General features: G+C 45.1%; 1 protein-coding gene across 3 annotated transcripts; it reads left to right on the top strand.

Annotated features, from left to right (window-relative positions):
• Nucleotides 1–203: 203 nt before the first annotated feature.
• Nucleotides 204–17097, top strand: MLANA (melan-A). Of its 3 annotated transcripts, XM_088659068.1 has the most exons (7): nt 204–237; nt 5016–5114; nt 5834–5962; nt 11165–11259; nt 13833–13929; nt 14570–14674; nt 16461–17097. In XM_088659068.1, exons 4-7 carry the CDS (start codon nt 11186–11188, stop codon nt 16527–16529), a joined length of 345 nt encoding a protein of 114 aa, XP_088515194.1. In that variant the 5' UTR covers nt 204–237; nt 5016–5114; nt 5834–5962; nt 11165–11185; the 3' UTR covers nt 16530–17097. The 3 variants fall into 3 exon arrangements, with proteins under 3 accessions (XP_088515194.1, XP_088515195.1, XP_034996949.1); XM_088659069.1 differs by lacking the exon at nt 204–237 and having other exon boundaries at nt 4464–5114; XM_035141058.3 differs by lacking the exons at nt 204–237; nt 5016–5114; nt 5834–5962 and adding an exon at nt 9061–9195.
• Nucleotides 17098–18502: the final 1405 nt, after the last annotated feature.

Here is an 18502-nt window from a genome sequence, read left to right as displayed (position 1 = left end):
CTCCTTCTCCTTCTCTTGGTCCCGCCCGCCCGCCACCCCGACAGGGTCAACCGCGGTGACTTTGCGCCAGGGCGCAAGTACGCGCGCTGCTTGGTCCTCCTCGCCCACGCTCCTTCTTGGCACGAGTCGTGCGCAGAGCCGGACCTGGGAAGGTCCCCTAGCGATGGGCAAATTGGGGTGCCCCCCCAGCAGCCCCCCCAGAAAAAACAAAATATGCGTCTGGAGCAAGCCAGAGAGGTGGGAGGGGTGCAAATAATAACATTAGGCTATTGGTTTTGATGCAGTTCAAAAAAAGCAAGCCGCGTTGCTGCTGGTGGTTTTGTTTTGTTTGCAAGGACGCAAAACTTGCATGCACGCCCGCCGAGATGTACGCGCGTGCATTATGCCCCGTGCAACGCGCTGGCAGGGAGGGCTCTTCTTCCTGGCGTTATTTTGATCTGCTGTCGGTGGGGCGCCCCCTGGTTTAGGTGGGGATAAGTCATAAAAAGAACGGGGAAACGAAGGAAGAGTGTGCAAGGGAGGGAGGGAAGTTAGTCGAACCAAGTTCTGGTTTCTGCCACGATGGCTCCGTCAGCGCTTCTTTCGAAAGATCAAGTGTCAAATTCTTTCCATTTTTTTTAAACTCTTTTTTGTGTCCTTGGTTTTCCAGTGTGCTTAGTCTTCCTATTAAGTAGCTCAGCAGTGTGTCTGCATCACCCATATATAGCTGCCAAGTTATCCCTTTTTTAAGGGAAATTCCCTTATGCTGAATAGGCTTCCTCGTGAGAAAAGGGAAAACTTGGCAGCTAGGCCCATAGCAGGCAGGGAAGGGGGTCTACCGTGACAAATTTGATGCGGCTGTGCCCCATTACTGTTCTCAAACACCAGGGGGGGGGACTCCTGGAACAGCTGAAGTGATGATAAAAAGAAATGTCAGTGAGCATGTGTAGTTATTTTTTCTCTTCCCTGCTAAAAAGCTACCACTTTTTCCACACTTTGTACACAAGATTTCCAGTCAGGCCGGATAAATTACTTGGGGTGGGGAGGGAGGTGTTTAAACCCTCAGTATTATTTCTGTTTTTATACTGCTTTGTTTTACTATACAGTATATTGTTATGAGTTGGGGTGCCAGGGTTTGGGAGTGTCAGGTTTCCTTAATTTCCTGTGTCTGATACATGGGCGTACCCAGGATCAAAGCTAGGGGGGGCACACCAGCCACGCCCCCCAGCCACCCTGTTGGCTAGCTGGCAATGACATGGCCAGGATCCCCCCAGGAGGCATGGTCAACGTCCACGCCCCCCAGAGGAAAAGGGGCCGTTTGCAAGGGCAGCACACTGAGCCATTCACGCTTGCACTCCTGCCTCTCCCGCTCCTTTAATGGCAGCAGTGGCTAAAACGAGGCAGCAACAGCGAAGCTGCCTCCGTTGAAGGAAACCTGGACCTGGGCTAACTTCAGCCCACACTTTTTCAAGTCATAGCGAGCACATGCCACGGAGCATTGTGGGGCAGCACTTTCTGTGCTGTGCTCGCTGTGACTTGAAGGAGTGTGGGCTGAAGTTAGCCCAGGTCCAGTTCCAGGTTTATGTCAAGCAGGCTGAGGCGGAGCACAGCAGGCAGCGTCCCTGCCTGTCCTCTCCAGCTGCCCTGCTTCTAGGGGGGGCAGCTGCTCCCCCCTGCCACATGCTGGGTACACCCATGGTCTGATAGGTGGATTTAGCCAAGTGTCTGAGGGACAGTGGGCTGGACAGTGTGGGGGGGACGGAATATATTTTGGGGGGGAAAATGAACAAAGTCCTATGCCCCACAAATAACCCAGAGATGCATTTTAAATAACACACATGCTACTCATGTAAAAACACGCTGATTTAGAAGGTGATTGGGCCGGATCTGGCCCCTGGGCCTTAGTTTGCCTATTCATGGTTTAGCGGCTTAGCCTGTATCTTAACATTGGTTAAATCCACCTATCAGACCCAGGAAATTAAGGAAGTTGCCTAGGGCGCCAAAATGGAGGGGGCGCTGGTGTGTCTCCCCGCTCGCAAATGCTCTCTCTGCCTCCGCCGCCACTTTCGCTGCTGCTGCTGCAGAGGCGTTTCCCTGCAATGCCCAGCAGGGGGCGCAGGGCCGCGCCACACAACGGAGCCAGAAATCAAACCAATCAATCGAAGCAGGTGGGGAGGCGGGGGAACCTGAGCGCGTGCCCGCCCAGTTGTTAGGAAGACGGGTTTTAAAAAAAGAAAAGGAAAAAAGAGTGTGCGGCCTGCGGGGCGGGGCGGTGGAGGACATGCTCCACACTCCAGGCTCCTCCCCTCCTTGGCCAATTGCCGAGCGGGAAGGTGGGGGGGGCGCGCCAGAAGGTGATCTCGCCTAGGGCGCAAAAAACCCTAGCGCCGGCCCTGATCCCAGCAGGATACCCAGGGGGATCACTCAAAGTCCATCTGTCACAGCCTCATCCCCTCCTTTAATGCCCAAGTAGGGTTACTGCCACATCTACTTGTACCAGAGCTACATTTTAGCCCCCTCGCTTTTCAAGTTTTACATCAACAACATAGTCCCACATTTTAGCCCAAGCTCCCTCTCCCTCTCCGTTACTTAGAAACAGGAAGGTGTTCTGCTTGCTGTATGTGAACGATATAGTCCAGGGGTCGGCAACCTAAGGCCCATGGGCCACAAGTGGGGGTCATTTAACCAGCCCCTGAGCCGCCCCCGAACCGAGCTGCCCGCTCAGCGAGTCCCCACGTGCTGCTCTAAACCGGCGCAGCGCAGGGAGTCGCTTCTGCGGTGCCGGAAATCGCATCTGCGCAGACACAGACGCCGGAAATTGTGGGTGCACAGTAATTATAATTACTGTTGTATAGTGGAAAAGATGGGCAACAGACACAGCTTCTTTAAGCAACAACTCTTTATTGCAGCAGTTAGAACTCCTCCATGTTCTCTCTCCACAACAGCGCAGCTTGCTGTCTTATATAATGTCAAGCAATTAGTAACAGTAACAAATTCCAGCTAACCAATCCTTGAACAGCAGCTCCCAACCCTTCATTTGCATACTGGTGGCCCAGTGTGAGAACTGCAGCCGATTTCAATAAATAACAATTACTACCCTGCCCATCTGACTGGGTTGCCCCAACCACTCTGGGTGGCTTCCAACCAAGCATTATAGACAGCAAAGTCAACGTATTCAGCTGAATTCTACCATTATCTTGTTGGTTTTATTTTGTATGCCTCATTGCTATGCCATGATGTGTGGCAAAACCTGGATCAAAAACATATAGAAAAGGGATTACCGGTTGTATTTTTTAAAAAAGAATTTGAATTCCTTGCTACAGCAATAATAATTGTTCTAAGCCCATATATAGCATCCCGGCCACCCTACTTGAATGTTTGACGGATAAATGTTGCTTTTCATGCACAGGGCTAAATAAATATTTGAATTAAGGAATTTATTTAAAGACAGTTGGCGCATAAGTCTTTATTTTTTAAATTTACACTCTGCCTTTCTTCTTCCCACTAGAGCAAGATCAGACTAAAGAAAATAAAGCGAGAGAAGTCCCCATTTTTAACCCGATTTAGCATAAATCTTAAAGATTGGGGGGCTCCTAAAGGCTTTTGCCAGTGTCTGCAAGTCTTCCACCCCCCCCCCCCCAAGAACATAGCAAGACTGTCCTTAAATGGAAGGGAAGAAATTGCACTTTCTTCCATTTTAACACAGAGATGTGACGCTAATCTGCAATTGTGAATTCATAGTAAAGTGTTATATGGGCCTTGTTTCAGAGACATTTATTTGCGGGTATCTATTAAAGAATTCCCACATGTTATATTGGTTAGGTTATGTTGGTCACACTAAACTTCTGCCAGAAAACTTTTTTCAACAGTTTCCAATAAACATTACAATATGTTTGACACTCGCCCATGAAACATTCTGTATATTGCTGAAGATGGATTTTTAAAAAAACAAAAAAACCATACTTTTAGAGAAGACAATTGTTTTAGAGAAAACAAGTTGCACATAAATTCTTGAGGCTGGTCATATCTTTTAAAACACACACATATAAAATAATCTAATCTACCTGTGGCACACTTTTCTTGATTATTTTTGTAGGGAAGATTATGTCAGCATAATTTTTGGAGTATAGTAATTGGAGTTCAAATAATATTAGCTGAAGCACAAAATATGTAAAGAAGCTTACGAGTGTTACATTAGTCACGACAGAGTTACCCTACATCCATTATGCCCTCACAATGTTCCTCCATCCAGTTTCCTGCTTGTCCAAAGCAAAAGTTAGTATCCTTGGGACTCACAAAGGGAATATCAAGCTATTAGCATTGAAAAGAGCTTGGCAGTAATATAATCCAAAGGCTAAAATGTGTTTGGGACAAAAAACCACCCCCTCTTTGTATCCATTGGAACCATTTATCAGACATGAATTCCTTAAGGAAGTAAATGACTCACGTTTAACTACGGTAACATCTCTGCATCTAGCACAGACAAGATGGTAAAGGTGACATGTTACTGGAGTTCCCTCTAGAGGAAACATTAAAAAATAACATGTTTTGTTTCATCTGAAAACCAATCATACAACAAAGGATTGAAGGCTCACAGTCAAATATAAGGAAAGGAAATAACTTTTTGAAAGGAAAGGGAATGAATGCTGTCTTAAATGTGCATTTCATATTCGACTTCCTTTAGTAATGTTTTCTTTTGAAATGTTTAAATTAATTTTGTTGTTAGCTTTGCTCCGTTAAATGTGCATTTTGTAATGCGTTATTTGTAATCTTTAAGATAGGGTTGCCATATTTAAAGAAGTAAAAGTTGACCCTTTTTTTGAGGGGGGGGAGTTTAAAAAACCTGGACATTGTGGCGATTTCCTGAAATCCCCCCCCCCCAGAAAATCTGGACGTATGGCCAACCCTACTTTAAGAAATTATTTTAGTTTATAGTTTACTTTCTTCAGTAACGTTTTATTCCAGATTGTTTCATTCGACATTTTAACGTGTTGTAAACTGCTTTTGAGATTTTTATTTCCCTTAAAAATATAAAGCTGTATAGGAATGAAGCACAAAATGAACCCTCTCCTATTTCATGTACAAGAGGTGACCAGGGCTGGATTTCGGTTTGATGAGGCCCTAAGCTACTGAAGGTAATGGGGCCCTTTATATGTCCAGCTGTCCTTTGTCAACAACAAATTGTCGCTGTTTTTTGTGTTGAATATATGCTATATGGTAACTTATGGACCTAATGGGTATCTAAAGCCACTTGCACGTAACAAACATGTATTTTTATCAAAGTAATTGTTGAACTGAAATACAATTAAGAAGAAGTATCTTAATAGTGAAATACAATTAAGAAATATATTAATAGTGAAATAATTTTTAAGCTCTAACTTAAAATGATTAGGCATTCATAACAAACTTACTAACGCAAACGCATTGGCATTTGGCAATAATAAAAGTTCCTTTAGAAACACAATTTACAAAGACTCATAATCTAGTCTTTAGAAACTTGCTATAACATGAAATAATACCCGTAATAGCAAACCAGTGATATTTTAGGGAGCAGGCTAGCAGGCAGGGCCCATGACTTACATCATAGGAGCCTACACAACACAAAACACTGTTGCTGTATGTAGGTTTTATTTTGTTTTTATCTTATATTTTGGAAATGTACATCCAGTCTTTTTTCCTTTAATTTTTTTTGGGGGCCCCCAAGAGAGTGGGGCCCTAAGCTATACCTTGTTTAGCTTAGACGTAAATACAGCGCTGGAGCTGACTGAGCGGGAAGTGGACTCGCAAGAGTTCAGATACACAGGGATTCCAAAGAAAGATGAGAGATGAGGTCTAACTTGTAATTTTTTTAAAGGGACAAACTTACAGCAAAGGTCCGAAGGCTCCCTCCTCACCCCTGAGCACAGCGTTCGGTGGAAAAGACTCCGTAGCGAGAAGATGGCTTGTCGGTACCCAACTCCACACACAACCTTTAGAGACCCAGGTAGGCTACGTTACCTGGGAACACAGGTGGCTTGTATTAACCATCGCCTCCTCCCCCTTTAGCTGTGCCTGGGGCTACATCCAATCATGTGAAATGCAGATGAGCTCCATGCTACAGCTGCTCCCAGGGTCATCTTGGCCATTGTTGGCCACAAGCAGGGCTTCCAAACCAGCTCGCCTTTCCTGGTCAACACAATGATTGGCCCTGCTCGGCACTTAGGAGTAGCATGGTACCGGTAGAAATACTTCTGCTGGGTGTTGTGTGGCAATGTCCCTCCTTCCCGTGTAATAAAGACACAAGACGTGGTAAATAAGTTTAATTGGGTGGTTAAGGCCACAACTTTATTGATTACGAATGTTGAGCAGAATTGGCTTAGGCGTTGGAATCAGACTATATCCGACTCCAACCCGTGTGTTGGAGCCCGTGAGAAGTTAAGCACCAGTAAGGAGCCCAGTGATGTACATCTACCGGAAGTCCTCCTGTGGCCACCGAAGGGGCGTGCCCTACGGCCCTGGCATCTCCAGGCTCAGGACCAAGCCCCGCCCCCGGAATCCTTTAACGGAATTACTTCTCCAAATTTGGGCAGTTGCTGACGTAACCTGCCCCTCTCCGTCTAATTGTTATGCAAATTTCCAACGCCTAACCGCCTAACCTAAGTTGTGACGGATTGCTATGAGGTAGGCAAAAAACCCATTGCAGCTAACCCCCAATGGGAAAAATCCTACCAGGCCCCCTGGCCAACCAGGGCGACCAACTGACGTCCCCTACCTAAGGGGTGGGCGGGCGGGTGAATCGTTCGCTCCGGTGAACGGGGCAAAAGAGGCAGAGTTCCCGCCTGCAGGGAGCTTTAAACTCGAAGCCCTGCCCCCGACCGACCTGATTGGTCGGCCCGGGTGTGATGCAGGTGAGAACCTTCCATTGCGCAGGGGCTGAGCTGGCAGCCCCTGTGCAATGGTTCAGTCGGGAAGCCCACAACCCCACGTCTGTAGCAGGCGCGGAAGTGGCTTTACCAGACAACAACAACAAAATGGATTTAAAAAAAGAAATAGATCTGTAAAGAGGTCTTCTGCCAGCTGCATAGGAGTTAAAATGGGAAGGGGGCGGTTAATATATAGCCAATTTGGAATTTATACGAGCAGACTAATAAAGACCCCCCCCCAGCAAAACCAAGACCAGGCTCAAGCCAATGTTTTCACCTTATAAACTGCTCGGTTATTAATATTTTTCTGCAACTGCCTGCTCCGAAGGCATTAGCTAACACGGACGGGGATCTCTTCATCGCTCTTGAGAATAATAGACCTTTGACATCTGGAATCTTGAGTCATCTGAATGTAAAATCAGCCCATGGGCAAAGCACAAATGCATTGGCATTATCATCACATGGGCTATTTGTGACTGCCTGGCTGCTGGCACTGACAAAGAACCCCTTTATGTAATGCGCTCTCTCTGCAAGCCGTTATTGATGGATTCTTCTCTGAGAGGGAAGAAAGTATACCTGATTTGTTTTTAGCCATAAGGAGTACAAGAAAGCCTCTCATTGACTTTGGGTCTCATGCTATTCCCCCCCTGCTTTCCCTCTCTCCCCCCCCCAACCTCATGGCTCTTTCTACCCTGCTTCCATGGGCTCAAGTCCATGTTTTCACCTTATAAACTGCTCGGTTATTAATATTAATTGTGCAATGTAGGATAACGTAGCATGGAAAAGGTGCTAATTTTGATGGCACTCCATGCAACTGTTGTGGTGGCCTGAAGCAAATATTTACATGCTTTAAAATAAATAAAAAAGGCACATGCTGGACTTTAGAGAAAACCAAGTGGTGAGTATTATACTCTTTCACTCAAGTATTGTGCCCCACCCCCATCGAATTTATTAAAGCCGGACAGGACAGTGAAAAATACAGGCAGAAAATCTGTGCCTAGTAGGTCCATTACTCAGACACCATCTTAAGAGACCCTCTGCTGAACTCACAGACCTGAGGGAGGAAGGAAGGATAGTAATCAATAAATTTATCCTCTCCTAGCATCTATAAAAGGTAAAGGGACCCCTGACAGTTAAGACCAGTCGCGGACGACTCTGGGGTTGCGGCGCTCATCTCGCTTTACTGGCCGGGCGAGCCGGCAGTTTTGTCCACAGACACCTTCCAGGTCATGTGGCCAGCAGGACTAGCTGCTTCTGGCGAATCAGAGCAGCGCACGGAAATGCCGTTTACCTTCCCGCCGGAGTGGTACCTATTTATCTACTTGCACTTTGACGTGCTTTCGAACTGCTAGGTTGGCAGGAGCTGGGACAGAGCAACGGGAGCTCACCCCGTCGCGGGGATTCAAACCGCCAATCTTCTGATCGGCAAGCCCAAGAGGCTCTCTGTGGTTTAGACCACAGCGCCACCTCCACCCCCCTAGCATCTATACACATCACTAATTAGACCTTTTATTTATTGCCTGCTACCAGTTCGTGTTCAATGCTGTATGGGCAGTTAATTCAGATGAACCCCTCTAGAATGAACCCCACCTCCTTATTGGTTCTATATTTCTATAGGTAGCTTTTGTGTAAATCTTTAATTTATTTTTATTTAAAAAAATCTTTACATTTGTTTTACAAGATTGCAGGCTGAGCCCTTAACCAGCTTGCAGGGAAGTCTCTTTCCATATTAATCTCACCATATTTTAAACAGCAGAGGCCTTGATGCAAGTACCCTCTTTGATGTCAAAAATGATGGAGCTTAGATAGGACAGTTTCATTGGCAACCCCACAACTTCGGGGTCCCATCAGGCCACCCGATTATTAGAATTCAGGTGCAGTTTGAGCTGAGATGATCATACCAGCAGCTGTCCTTTGTACTTGTATTAAGCATTTGCTTCTGCCCCTCTGCAGTGCTCCAAGAAAAGAGGCATGGATTGCTGCACACAATAACTGAACAGCTACTCTTTATTGGTTTGCATAAGGCTGCAATCCTAGACACACTTAGCTAGGGAGCAAGTCCCCACTGAACTGAATGTGGCTTCCCTCTGGGAGGGGTTTGGGTAGAAATGGAAAGAACAGAAACCATTTCTTGGGTCTTAGCCTTTCACGCCAATTAAAGCGATCAAAAAGCTGCGCCGCCAGGAATTCAAACTCGTGATGGTCATGAGAGCTCAGTAGTCCTAAGGAGGAAAATTAAAAAAGTAAAAAAGAGATAGAGGAGGAAGGAAATCTGGTTATGCCTTAGCACTCAGCCAGAAAGTCTGCAAGAAAGGTAAGCCTTGTTTATTTATTTCACAAGATTTTCACATTGTATTAAATTTCAGTTACAGGTAGGTAGCCGTGTTGGTCTGAGTCGAAACAAAATAAAAAAGCACCTTAAAGACCAACTAAGTTTTGATTTTGGTATGAGCTTTCGTGTGCATGCACACTTCATCAGATACACAGGATTTTTATTAAATTTCAGTTTGACCAGTTTTCTTATCTCTGAAAAAATGTATTTGATTAAGAAATAAGCTTCTTAAATTGTGGGACCTTTAGCATGGGTTCCTCCCCCTTCCTTACCTGACTGTGGTACCTCTGTAATTTTAGTTCACAGCGCAATTTACTATTCTGTGCACTGCTGAAATCAGAGCCTGCAATCCTGCACTTGATATAGGCTGTTTCAATCTCCTTTCATTTAATTAGATTTAAGTAGCATAGCTGTGGGCAAGACTGCAGCTAAAATGTTTATCTGTGTGCTTTTCTGGATAAAGCCATTCAGTTGGATTTGATATGGCTGGTTAATTTTCCTCGGGTATTTACACAAATAACAACCAGATAAATCCATCAGATTGTGACATTAGGAAAAGCACAGGGCAATATTGGTCTACTGCCTTTGCAGAGTTGTGTTCATTCACATCCTAATAGCAAAACCTATTAAGTTTTTTCTTTTTTTTTAAAGTTACACAATGCTCCAGTGTCTCCCTTCCCCCCCCCCCAAAAAAAATCAAGGGTCACCGAATTCTAATCTAAATCCTGGAATCTCTCTCTGTTCTTCAAACAGTGGTCCAGGGACTGGAAGTTTATTTCATTTTTTTAAATAGGTTTATTACGTTTTGGTGTAATAACTGACCCAACTCCCTCTTGCAGTCAGTGATCTGGCGCCATTAAAAAATTGATGCTATCTAGCTGTAAGAACACTCTGCCCACTTTTTATTACTGTATTTAAAACATTTCCCCCTTTCTTTTATGAATTAAAAGTGTGTGTGTTTGTTTTTTACCATGTTTAAATTTGATAGCATTCAAGGATAAAATTTCAGAGTCAGGCCTGCCCTGCAGTCCACTTTCTGTCTCTTTGCTACATTACCAGAATGTTTGACCAGCTAGCCCTGAATTGTCTGCTCTGATTGACAGCAGGTCTTCAAGGGCTCAGACAGCCTCTTTCACATAACTTGCTCTCTGTTCTACCTTTTAACTGGGTATGCAAGAGACTAAATATAGGATGATTCTGAATGCAAAACCTTTGGCCCACCCTACGCTATAAAATGCATGTGCTCTGAACCTGCTATGCATATAGATATTCTGCAGATTACAATAGTCTGAAATGTCCCCGTCCCCGTCCCCCCCGCCCTCTAAAACCAGAGTGCATGGGAGGAAAGAAGTAAATGTGTGGGGAAATGTCGATGAGACTATTTATTTCACTCAGATTCTTCACATGCAGAACTATTTAAATGCTTTAATAAGCAACCGGCTCATTCACTCATTGAGATTTCCTTTAAGTGGTCAGTGCAAACATTTGCCTTTAATGCATTAATGTCTAATCATTTCCCCACCATCCTTCCCCCCCTCTTTCGAAGGATTGAGACGATATCTAAAGCAAACTAGGAAAGACAATAAAATAAAATTTTAAAAAAACGTAAAAATAAAAACCTTTCTGAACCCTAGATCAGGCGTAGGCAAACTCGGCCCTCCAGATGTGTTGGGACTACAATTCCCATCATCCCTGACCAACTGGTCCTGTTAGTTAGGGATCATAGGAGTTGTAGTCCCAAAACATCTGAAGGGCCTATGCCTGCCCTAGATGGTCACCACCCAAGACTTCAGCTGAGTAGCTCTGCATGTTTGGGGATAATGGCCAGTAAGCTGTTTTCTTTCTTAAGAAACTGTCCTGTCAAGAAGTGATGCTGTGTTTCTGCCAAGATGATCAAGGATACAATGAACATGCCACGTGGAGAATGGTCACCCCTTTGTCCATTTTGTAGGTTTGATCTGAACCAAACAAGATGCCCAGGGGACAGCACTACCTAGATGGCAACTTTGCTCGAGGAAAGGGATCCAGCTCTCTGTCAGCGGAAGAGTAAGCAGAGCATCGGACTTATTGACCGACTATTTCAATGCCCTTCCAAATGTGCAATTTTAGTCGCAAAAGGGAGAGTGATTTTCTCCATCTGAGTTCAGGGTGTTGCTCAGAGACAAGATCAGCTCTCAGCTCATCAATTTATAACCACTACCCCCAACTGTGATTGTCCTAAGGGTGTGCCTGCATGAATGTGTTGTTCTTGTTGGGCTTCTGATGTGCTGGTTCACTGCATCTAATCCCTAATATCTCCAGGCTTTTGAAGATTACCCACCCTGACTTCAGTTCTTCACAGTTTATGCAGTAGACCAGGGGAGCGGCAGGGTCAATGTGAGAATGGCACAGTCTAAGCTACACCATAAGAGGTGGTTAGCAGCCTGGCCCAGGGCTCAAATTATTGGGGTGGGGAAGCTTGAGGGCTTCTAATGAAAACCCAAACCTGACTTTTCTCAGTAATTTAAGCCAAATCGTACCCCACCCTTCTAACAACAGTAGTTAAATAGGCTGTCACAAAACTGTGAGGGGTGAGTGCCAGTAAGCATGGCAAAAGCCGGGACCTACATATGAATATAGGCGACCTAAAGAGGCCAGTGATGGAAACGTTATCTCTTAAAATACCTCCTGCTAGCAGGTGATCAAGGCCCTGGTCAACAGAGCAAGAATCTTGGAGAGATGGGAGTTGATATGACAACACAGTAATTAATTCACCTTTTACTGAAATTCTCAGTAACAGGTTGACAACACTAATTATGCTCATAATGCTAATTGCGTTACATTCGTAGTTACACAATCACATGACTGAGGGGGCCAGGTCCAATCAATGTAGCCAATTTGGGTTAGCAGGGAGTCATAGGTGATGGTCTACACAGAGCTTTGATCAGAAAGCTGTTGCCTTGTTATCTGCTGGACACAAAGTTGTCAACAGTCTGTGTTCTGGGATTTCCTTTGACTCAGATGTCTGTGTTAGGAAACACCTCTCTGCACAAATAGACCGTTTCCCACATTCCTCTGAGGCCTCCAGTATCTTCCTCTGTGTCTTTCGTTCTGGTTGGTATCAGACCCAGCCCACCGAGGAGGGTTGCCCGAGGTTGATTTGAGTGCCTGGCATAGCTTAGTTGGTGGACCATGGGACTCTGAATCCCTAGCATCTCTAGGTAGACCTGGGAAAGAATCCTGCTTGGAGCCCCAGATAGCCTCTGCTAGTCCGGGTAGACATTATCAAGCCATACAGAGCAAGGGTCTGACTCAATTTAAGGCACCTTCCTACATTCCTAAGTTGAATATCCCAAGCTTAATGGAACTTTTGACATACAAGATGTCATCTTATTGAACACAGTGAGGTTTACATTCAGGGTGTCCTTCGGAGGTCTTTCTTTGCAAGGGACGTGGGTGGCGCTGTGGTCTAAACCACTGAGGCTCTTGGGCTTGCCAATCGGAAGGTCGGCGGTTTGAATCCCCACAACGGTGTGAGCTCCCATTGCTCTGTACCAGCTCCTGCCAACCTAGCAGTTCAGAAGCATGCAAGCGCAAGTAGATAAATAGGTACTGCTGCGGTGGGAAGGTAAATGGTTTTTCCGTGTGCTCTGGTTCCCGTCACGGTGTTCCGTTGCACCAGAAGCAGTTTAGTCAACCTGGCCACACGACCTAGAAAGCTGTCTGTGGACAAACGTCAGCTCCCGCAGCCTGAGAGATGAGCGCTGCAACCCCATAGTCACCTTTGACTGGACTTAACCGTCCAGTGGTTCTTTACCTTTACCTTACCTTTCTTTGCAGTAGCATCGTGCCTTTGGAATGACTTCTCTGAGGGGCATCTTGCTTCCGTTCTGCTTCCTTTTTTTATGGCAGGTGAAGATGCTCCTCTTTGCCCAGACCTTTGGTAGAGGTGCATTGAGTTTTGATAAGTTTGTTTTCACTGCCGCGCCTGCCTTATTTCTTATTTTTATTGTTCCGATTTTATTGTCATTGTTCAATTTCAGCGTATTTATGTATTTTCCACCCTGGGACTTTCAGGTGAGAGGTGGACTATAAACACCACAAATAAACAAATAATCATTTGCGCATTCACTTTTACGTCCCATCACCCTCAGGGGGACGTACCCGTCCCCTCCACTGTGTGAGAGGTTGTCTCTTGCGTGAGATGCAGTTATGTGCATGCCATTTTCAGCTGCAGCATGAAATATTTTTGAACTCGGCCCTTACACCCCCTCTAAATCCTATTGTGTCAGTGTTGTAATAAGGAGATAATTCCATATCAAAATATATTTGGATGGAAGCCTCATTATGCAGTGTGCCAGTTGTATTGCAGCCCATAATCAAAAGCCCATCTTTATTTCTTTGTTCCTGCCTGCCTGTGGGTTTTTGGTGGGTTTTTTTGCACAAATTCTGTACTGAATATGCAGAGTTTCATAGAGTTGATTCAACATGCTGATCGCATTCCCTACAAAGCTACAAAAGGAAAAACCAGTTGTTGCGTCTACTGGTTTGCCTGACCCGGTGTTAAACAGGGCATAGTAAAATCTTCCTTGTTCCCATCTGTGTTTTGTAATGGTGTCTTCTTCTTCTTTCCCAAACAGGGCTGCAGGCATTGGAATTCTTGTTGTGATTCTTACAGCTTTGCTGATTATTGGCTGTTGGTATTACAAAAAGCGCAATGGTTATAGAAGCCTTCTGGTAAGGATAAAAATTAAAATAAAATTTAAAAAGCTGCATTTCAGTTCTGTCCAGGATCCACAGTCCAGTAGTCTTTCCCCCTAAATTCTGATGTGCAAATACACTTCATGGTTACTCAGTACTGGTGAGGCAAATACACTCTGGCACTGTACTTCCTATGATCTAGAGTTAAACCTAAACATAGGGAGCAGATACTAGCCCTGTCATAAGTTAAGCCTTGGGTGTACTCAATGTGCACAATAGCCTATGACAGCCTTTGCCAGCCTGATTGCCCTCCAGATGTTTGGGAGATCCCCATCAGACGCAGCCCGCAGAGGGTTGCCAAAGGTTGAAGCAGCTAGGCTGTATTGCAAGACTATAGCTCGTTAAGAATCACACGAGAGCAAGTAGGACCCCACTTTCACTGCGACTTAAAGAGCAAATTTTGTGCGAGACCACATGTGAATGCGGATAAAAAAGAAACTGAAAGCACATTGACATTACAGACAGATGATGTAAGCCACAAACAGATATAGGCCTCATGTGCAAAACACTCTTAGACTTAATTCTCATTACTGGTGTTTTTATTATTATGGACCTTCTAATTTTCCTTGCACTCAAATGTCTCGTCTCTCTGCCCTTTTCTCCCTGTGTGCCACAGAGTAAGAATTTTGGAGAGATCACTGGAAGGATCTCGGAAGGCAAAAGTGGTTTGCTGGGCTCCAAATTGCCCTTGCAGGAATACAACAGCAACAGAAGCCATGTGGTAAGATTATCTTCTCTCTTAACATTTGGAAACCCTTTCCATGATCACCAGAGAGTGCAGTGAGAGGGCCAGTGGGGTGTAGTGGTTAGAGCAGTCATCCCCAAACTTCAGCCCTCCAGATGTTTTGGACTACAATTCCCATCATCTCTGACCACTGGGCCTGTTAGCTAGGGATCATGGGAGTTGTAGGCCAAAACATCTGGAGGGCCGCAGTTTGGGGGTGCCTGGGTTAGAGCTTTAGACTAGGACCTGAGAGACTGGGGTTCAAATCCCCACTCAGCCATGTTGCTCACGGGGTGACCTTGGGCCAGTCATTGCATCTTAGCCTAACCTATCTCACAGGGTTGTTCTGAGGTTAAAATGGGGGTGTCCATGTGACTTTGAGCTCCTTAGAGCAAAGGTGGGACATGAAATGAACAAATAAATAACTGTTGCTGAAGAATCAACACCACACTGGTACAGAATAATAGGGGCTGAATGATTTTTTACAAATGAAATTTCCTCCCTGAGATATTCTGATGGGGTGGCTGGTACCCCATGGCCCTGAGGTTCAAAAGGCCTTTACCAGGAACCGAGGCTTTAGTGTCCTGTGGAACTACTTGTCAATAGTGTTGGTCGGGAATAGGTATACGAAAAGGAGAATTCCTGCATGCTGAGGTACAGGTTTCGGACGACTACTCTTTGGTGAGTGAACTCCAGCAGAGATTTAAAATAAAATATATATACAGCAAAGTCAAGTGTGGAAATATAATCTGTTAGACCTTTAAAATACGCCCTTATGAGTTCCAAAGCTTCCCTCTTCCCTTACCATAGAAAATTGTTTACTTACAAATTCTTCAAAAGTCAGGTTCATGTACTTTTCCATGTGGCTTTGACTGGCTGGCTAAGCCAAGTGAGGGTGGCCAATGGGTCTCAAACCCTCAGTGAGTTACAGACTTTCCCTGTAGGTGAAGACAGGCTCCGGCAGATTGAGCCGTCAAGACCTATAGTGGTGTAGAGGGAAGTGAGGGGGAAACTCATCAACCCGAGAAGGTAGTCCATCTAGAAGGAGGAAAACTCTGATTCTAAAGCTGCCTTGTCAGATATATGGAGTGGAGTTGCTAAGATGGTTGGAAGTCTCCTTCTGGCAACTCCTGCAGCTAAGCTGGTGCCAAATGTCTTGCTCTGCTTTCCTTTGGACCACATCCTCAAGGCTGATGTCTGCGCAGTCCAGGGCGCAGGTCACTTCGTTGCTGCTAACACCGTGGTTCAACTTCACTCCTGGAGGCACACTCCATTGTCTCTCGAGACAGAGAGATGCCAGCAATCTTGACATAATGTTTGAATGTGATGATTATGGGAAGCACATTAAGAACCGTCTGGCATTATTAGCTTAATGAAGCTATAAAGCGCCTTGAGCCTAGGGCTTGCTGATCGGAAGGTCAGCGGTTTGAATCCCTGCGACGGGGTGAGCTCCCATTGTTCGGTCCCAGCTCCTGCCAACCTAGCCGTTCAAAAGCATGTCAAAAGTGCAAGTAGATAAATAGGTACCGCTCCGGCGGGAAGGTAAACGGCGTTTCTGTGCGCAGCTCTGGTTTCGCCAGAAGCAGCTCATTCATGCTGGCCACATGACCCGGAAAAACTGTCTGCGGACAAATGTCATCTGCCTCGGCCAGTAAAGTGAGAAGAGCGCCGCAACCGCAGTCGTTCGCGACTGGACTTAACTGTCAGGGGTCCCTTTACCTTTTTATTTACAACTTAGCATATCATGAATAACTTTTCCCTTTCCTGACTTCCATTTTCACAGGTGCCTGATGCTCCACCGGCCTATGACAAAATATCTGCCACCCTTTTGCCACCACCATATGCACCATGAAGCAGGAACCATTTAAATCCAGCGCTTGAATGATTACACGCACCGTCTTTCATTTTTAGCTACACCTCTTGAAAAACAATGCATGCTATTGCGAATGTTTCTAGAAGCCATTATTGCTTAAGAAAATGCAGCTGTTCCCAATTGTATGAGATAACTGGAATGCTTTTGTACCTGCATTCCAGTTGCCTGGAGTCATTCAGTGTAAGAGATGCTCTGATATGCTTGGTATCGCTCCTGGAATAAAATATAACAAATACCGAAGAGCAAGGACCAGCCTTCCTGAACCAGTGCTTTAAAAGAAGTTTATGGGTGCTTTCATTTTGACTCAAGAAATTACTGTTTGATAGTTCAAATCGGGAAGAATACAGTAAATCAGGCATCCCCAAACTTCGGCCCTCCAGATGTTTTGGACTACAATTCCCATCATCCCTGACCACTGGTCCTGTTAGGTAGGGATTATGGGAGTTGTAGGCCAAAACATCTGGAGGGCCGCAGTTTGGGGATGCCTGCAGTAAATGGACAAAAGTACAAAGATTCACAAAATGTTTAGGGGTATGTGTATCCCCAGGGGGGAAAAAGCACTGATAATAACCCTCACACATGGACTCTATTACTCTTTGGTTCTTTTTGAGATTTACTAAAAGAATAAATGATTTTATCTCTTTAATGCTTCTCATTATGTGGCATGCGAATAAATAAAGCCCCTTTTAGCTTCTTGTGCTTTATTTGCTCAGCTCTCAGCGAACGTTGGCCTCCCAGGAGTCTCCTCTCTTGTCTCACGAGCCATTTCTCTACAAGGCAAACTAGACGTGAAGGTGGAATAGCCCACCTGAGATCCCACTTACCGGTAATTCAAATAGCAACACAATGATTTCTAGTGTGTGGTGGGGAACGGGAGATTCTGATGGGCCCTGAAACCCACTCTATGGGGAGAAAGAAAAGCTGGTGCCAAGCCATTTCAGGGGGAAATCCTGGGTGGAGTCACTTAAGGCAATATTTCCACATTCAGGGAATGTGTGGTTGCAGGGGCAGGTAAATCTAGCAAGCAATTTATGTGGGTAAATACATCCATTTCCTCTCTGGGGTGAACAGCAACGGCCTTAATGCATTTCATGTGTACATAGCTCCATTGTGATATGGAAGATTCCATGGCAAGTTTTACCTACATCTTTTTTTTCTTTATAGTTACCATGGAGGTTATGGATTGCGGCCATTACTCTGGGACCAGGTTAACTATTTCCCCCATTTCCGCAATTTCAGACACTTGCAGAAGCAATGATCTGCGGGAAAATGGACATGTACCCCTAAACATTTTTAATAGAAAAAAAGAAAGCACTGGACTTGCCTGTGTTGTATCTGTAGACCAGCATTGCTCCAAAGCCAATAGCAGCTTGGAGAGGCTTACCACCAAGGAAACTGCATGGGAAAACATGTTAAACTACCTATCCCACAGCACTGCGGTTGCAGTCCAAATAAGACTTATCCTATACAATTGTTTCAGCATATGCTTCCAGCATTTGCTTTTGCCTTTTTATATATATATAAAAGGAACTGTCTAGCCCAACAGAGATGATACTAGATGTGCAATCAGGGAGAAGACATTAATCAAGCAAATTGTGCCATGTACATGATAAAATTAAGAGTGGTAATTGGTCTCGGCCATTACCAGGAGCAGCTAAGGGGAGCTAACGTGCAGTTAATACTGGTGCTGCACTTAAATGGGGTGAAAGATATTGTGTTCCATGAACATAATTGGCCGCAGCAAAGCCCAATCCACTCTTTGACAGTGTCAGCCTAACTTCCTTGGCAGTAAACCAACTGTGTACCTCTAATGTTGGAAATGCTGGTGGGCTAATGGAAAGGCTTTGTTTGGCCTCAGCATCATTACCGCACGGCATCAGGAAGTTACCATGTCTACTATAACTTTCTGTTTCGCTGCAAACAAAGAGTGAAGATAGCCAAAGTAGCAGACA

Source organism: Zootoca vivipara, chromosome 15 (assembly GCF_965207765.1).
Source record: "Zootoca vivipara chromosome 15, rZooViv2.hap1.1, whole genome shotgun sequence".
Taxonomy (NCBI): Eukaryota; Metazoa; Chordata; class Lepidosauria; order Squamata; family Lacertidae; genus Zootoca; species Zootoca vivipara.
The sequence above is the reverse complement of the archived record's forward strand: the minus strand, read 5'-3'. Positions and strand labels throughout refer to the sequence as shown.

Bases quoted from the DNA above. Each gene is read 5' to 3' on its own strand.
- MLANA (XM_088659068.1), top strand. From the start codon at position 11,186: ATGCCCAGGGGACAGCACTACCTAGATGGCAACTTTGCTCGAGGAAAG. The intron at 11,260-13,832 runs GTAAGCAGAGCA...TTTCCCAAACAG, and splicing joins AGCTCTCTGTCAGCGGAAGA to GGCTGCAGGCATTGGAATTC. The intron at 14,675-16,460 runs GTAAGATTATCT...CCATTTTCACAG, and splicing joins ACAGCAACAGAAGCCATGTG to GTGCCTGATGCTCCACCGGC.